The sequence below is a fragment of the Priapulus caudatus genome, unplaced genomic scaffold (assembly GCF_000485595.1).
Source record: "Priapulus caudatus unplaced genomic scaffold, Priapulus_caudatus-5.0.1 Scaffold1485, whole genome shotgun sequence".
Taxonomy (NCBI): Eukaryota; Metazoa; Priapulida; class Priapulimorpha; order Priapulimorphida; family Priapulidae; genus Priapulus; species Priapulus caudatus.
Window position 1 is genome coordinate 27,753 of NW_014578546.1, and position 4,390 is coordinate 32,142.

Sequence of the window (4,390 nt, forward strand, 5' to 3'; positions counted from 1 at the left end):
GAGAGAGAGAGAGAGAGAGAGAGAGAGAGAGAGAGAGAGAGAGAAGAGAGAGAGAGAGAGAGAGAGAGAGAGAGAGAGAGAGCGAGAGAGAGAAAGCGCGCGCTAGAGAGAGTTTGGCCCGTGGGCACTTCGATCCGCCGCGGTGACGGAGGCGCGGAATGTACGGCGGTTTACCGTTGCCGCTGCCGCCGCCGCCGCCGCAGCCGTGTGGTTGTAGTCGGCACATACTCGTGGACGATACATGCCTACATGCCGTGATCGTCGTACGTTCTCCTGACGAGCGAGCGAGAGAAGAACAGCCATGGCTAACCCAGCACTGGACTTCATCGACAACCCCATCTACGCGTGGGATGCTGAGGATGAGGAGGCTGACGATAAGCTAACGAGAGACGCAGAGAAGGACGAGGATGCTGCTGAGGATGAGGATGGGGAGGATGAGGATGAAGAAGCTGGTACAGTTATGCACACCTGCGGCGATTGTTTGCCTGGGTACGTAGCTCACCTGCGCGATCTCAATCAACTGCGATATAGCGCACCTGCAAGCTGGCGGCTTGGCCGTTAATCTTAACGTCTAGCATGCAGGTGCTGTACGTGCGATGTGCGAAGCTTGGTGAGTAAACAGAGAAGGGGAGGATGGAGAGAGAGAATGAGAGAGACAGAGAGAGAGAGAAAGAGAAAAAGAGAGATAGAGAGAAAGCGAACAAAATAGCGAGAGAGGGAGAGAGAGAGAGAGAGGGAATGAATGAATCCATGGCTAGTTTGCTAGTGCGTACTGCTGGATATCATAGTGACCAGTGCAACCAGTTATAGCCACCGCTACGTGGTTTATGTTCGGGATAAATAATGCAAATCATGTTCCCATGCTAGATTGCTACCACGCACCGTCAGTAGCTATCATAAACACGCACACACACGCACGCATGCACGCACGCGCATACACATGGAGGCACGCATACGCACGCACGCACGCACACACAGACACGCGCACGCACACACACACGCACGCACACACGCACACGCACACACGCACGCGCGCGCACCTGCCCTCACCCTTACACCACCATCATCATCAGCAGCAGCAGCAGTAGCAGCAGCAGCAGCAGTAGCAGCAGCAGCAGCAGCAGTAGCAGCAGCAGCAGCAGCGCTATCTCGCCTCTTTGTGTGGAATTCTTTCGCGCAAAAAACTGCCTTTTGAGTCTTTAGAATATCGTGGCGTCGTTGTTGCGTGGAAGCGTGACGTTATCGAGTCTGGGCGCGACCGCCTGGGTAAACATACCTGTAATTCGTACTAACACGGACCACGTATACGTGCGACGTTTGCACCTGGATTAGATCTACCTGTAATTCACTGTATTGGCTCACCTGGAATATATCTACCTGTAATTCACTGTATTGGCTCACCTGGATTAGATCTACCTGTAATTCACTGTATTGCCTCACCTGGATTATATCTACCTGTAATTTACTGTATTGGCTCACCTTGATTAGATCTACCTGTAATTCACTGTATTGGCTCACCTGGATTATATCTACCTGTAATTCACTGTATTTGCTCACCTGGAATATAATATCTACCTGTAATTCATTGTATTGGCTCACCTGGATTATATCTACCTGTAATTAACTGTATTGGCTCACCTGGATTATATCTACCTGTAATTCACTGTATTGGCTCACCTGGAATATATCTACCTGTAATTCACTGTATTGGCTCACCTGGAATATAATATCTACCTGTAATTCATTGTATTGGCTCACCTGGATTATATCTACCTGTAATTAACTGTATTGGCTCACCTGGATTATTTATATCTACCTGTAATTAACTGTATTGGCTCACCTGGATTATATCTACCTGTAATTAACTGTATTGGCTCACCTGGACTATTCACCTGGCAGCACTTTGAAATTGCGCCATCAACTTGAACAACATATCACGCGCAACAATAGGCGGGTGATGTGTTTGCGTGATGGGGAAGCGAACAGATGTAAAGCTGCGCGGTGTTGCGGTGTTTTTGTCGTGGTGGTGATGGTGGTTGACTCGCAGCTACTCGGCTAGATGCCAGCCGATGTGTGGCGTGCCAACAACGACAATAGCAGCAGCAGTAGGAGTATTAGCAGCAGCATCAGCAGCAGCAGCAGCAGCAACAACAGCAGCAACAACAGTAGGAGTATTAGCAGCAGCAACAACAGTAGGAGTATCAGCAGCAGCAGCAACATCAGCATCAACAGTAGGAGTATCAGCAGCAGCAGCAGCAGCAGTAACAGCAGCAACAGCAGTAGGAGTATCAGCAGCAGCAGCAGCAGCAACAACTACAGTAGGAGTATCAGCAGTAGCAGCAGCAGCAGCAGTAGGGGTATCACCACCAGCAGCAGTAGCAGTAGTAGTAGTAGGAGTATCAGCAGCAGCAGCAGCAGCAGCAGCAGCAGCAGCAGCAGCAGCAACAGCATTAGTAGCAATAGTAGTAGTAGTTGTGGTGGCGGTGGCGGCGGCGGCGGGCGGCGGCGGCGGCGGCGGCGGCGGCAGCAGCAGAATTACCAGTAAAAACTGCATCAGCAATAACATCAGCATCAGCGTCATCATCACCTGCCCCTGATATTATCGGTAACAGATGCGACGTGGTACGGGGTCCAACGGCTGCTGCCTGCATCCATACAAACCTGCTATATAATGAGCATGCTCACTGAAGCCTAGATAGAGCTAGTGGGACCTCCTATATGCCACTACAGGAGGATCAAAGGGCGTAGCGGAGTACAGAATTGATGAGCACCGCACGAACCGATGACTGCATAGTTACACATTGCCACTAAAAATATATTGTCTTTTTTTAAAGAAAACATTACCGATTTTCGTATTTAATTAACGTTTCACATTTCCCTTCCCACCTCCCCCTCTCTTTCTCTCCCCCTCTCTTTCCTTTCGTCTTTTTTTCGATCTCTTTCTCGTTCTCTCTCCTGTATCTTTTACCTTCTCTCTCTCTCTCTCTCGCTTTCTCTCTCGCTGTTTCTGTTTCTTTTTCCCCGCTCTCGCGGTCTCTCTCTCTCTCTCTCTCTCTCTCTCTCTCTCTTTCTTCCCCCTCTCGCGCACTCGCTCTTTCTCTCTCTCTTTCTGTTTCTCTTTCCCCTCTCTCGCGGTCTCTCTCTCTCTCTCTTTCTTTCTTCCCTCTCTCGCGCACTCTCTCTCTCGCTCTCTCTCTCTCTCTTTCTGTTTCTTTTTCACCTCTCGCGGTCTCTTTCTCTCTTTCTTCCTTTCCCCTCTCGCGCACTCTCTCCCTCTTCCTCTCCCTCCGTGACAAGCGTTCGCGTCTGTCGTCATGGTAACCAACATCTTTGTTACCTGTCTTCGTGCGCTATCGACGCGGCGGCGCGGGTTGTTTCCCGCATATAGTCGGATCATCGGCTAATTCGCAGGTGCCGTGAGAGCGCTCGAGCCGCCACAGGTGCCGTGGCCTAGTTAAAACCCTAATTACGGGTCTATATGCATCGCTACTAGCCCCCCACCCCACGTCACCGTGCATCCCCGCCTTTACTAGCTAATGGTCTCCTTCTGTGCGCTTGAGACGGACGCGCAAGTGGGCCGCGCGCCGACGGTCGTCGTCGTCATCGTCATCGTCGTCTGCGGTAGTAGGTCAGTATCACTGTTGTCGTCGTCATCGTCATCGTCGTCTGTCGTCAACGTCACGTCGGACGTGACGGATGCGCCGCTAATGTCGCGTGCGCGACACGAACCGTCGGCGGCTTTTTGTCTTTGATCTTCTGACCGATCGCTTTGTTTAGCGTTGATCTTTTGGTGCTAAACGCATAAATCCCGCGGCGGTGTTCGTTAGTACCTTTCGAGAGACACGAAAAAAACAAAACAATTATCTGGTGTCGGTGTTTTACGGGTTTAATGCGACGTTGATGTTGTCGCTGCAGAATTGTCACGCGACGTAGGAGGTTGTGTCGCCGTGTCACCGAACTGCGTAGATGGCGACGCTGTTATTATATGCGCAATTGTCAACGCAATGAGAGAAGTTGTCGCCGAGGTGTAGATGGTTTGAGTGGACGCTGATGTTACTATACGAAATTATATTGTCACATGTTGTAGAAAGTTGTCACCGAGGTGTAGATGACGCTTCGGTCACTCTACGGGATTGTCACGCGACATTGTTTTTTTGTCGCAGTGTCTGTGCCTGGTTCACGGGGCACAGGTAACAGGATATATATATGATTTCATGTATATATTCTTGTGTATATATATATATACCTCTATAAAGACGAGCATTGAATTAGTGTGATGAAACTCTCGCTATTGCTACCTTCAAACTAGTACGATCTGTTACGCATGCCACTCACTATAGTGCTCTTAGACTAATGACCATAGATCACCATGGTTGATGACCAGTGGTTA

General features: G+C 50.0%; 1 protein-coding gene across 1 annotated transcript in view; it reads left to right on the top strand.

The window, feature by feature from the left end:
* Positions 1 to 4,031, top strand: part of LOC106816781 — a gene marked incomplete at its 5' end in the record, with an annotated part of 19,902 nt that extends 15,871 nt beyond the window's left edge. Inside the window, 2 exons of the mRNA XM_014821405.1 lie at positions 3,561 to 3,624; positions 3,916 to 4,031. Of these exons, the coding sequence (XP_014676891.1) occupies positions 3,561 to 3,624; positions 3,916 to 4,031 (180 nt within the window). The remainder of the gene's footprint in view (positions 1 to 3,560; positions 3,625 to 3,915) is intronic.
* Between the last annotated feature and the right edge of the window lie 359 nt (positions 4,032 to 4,390).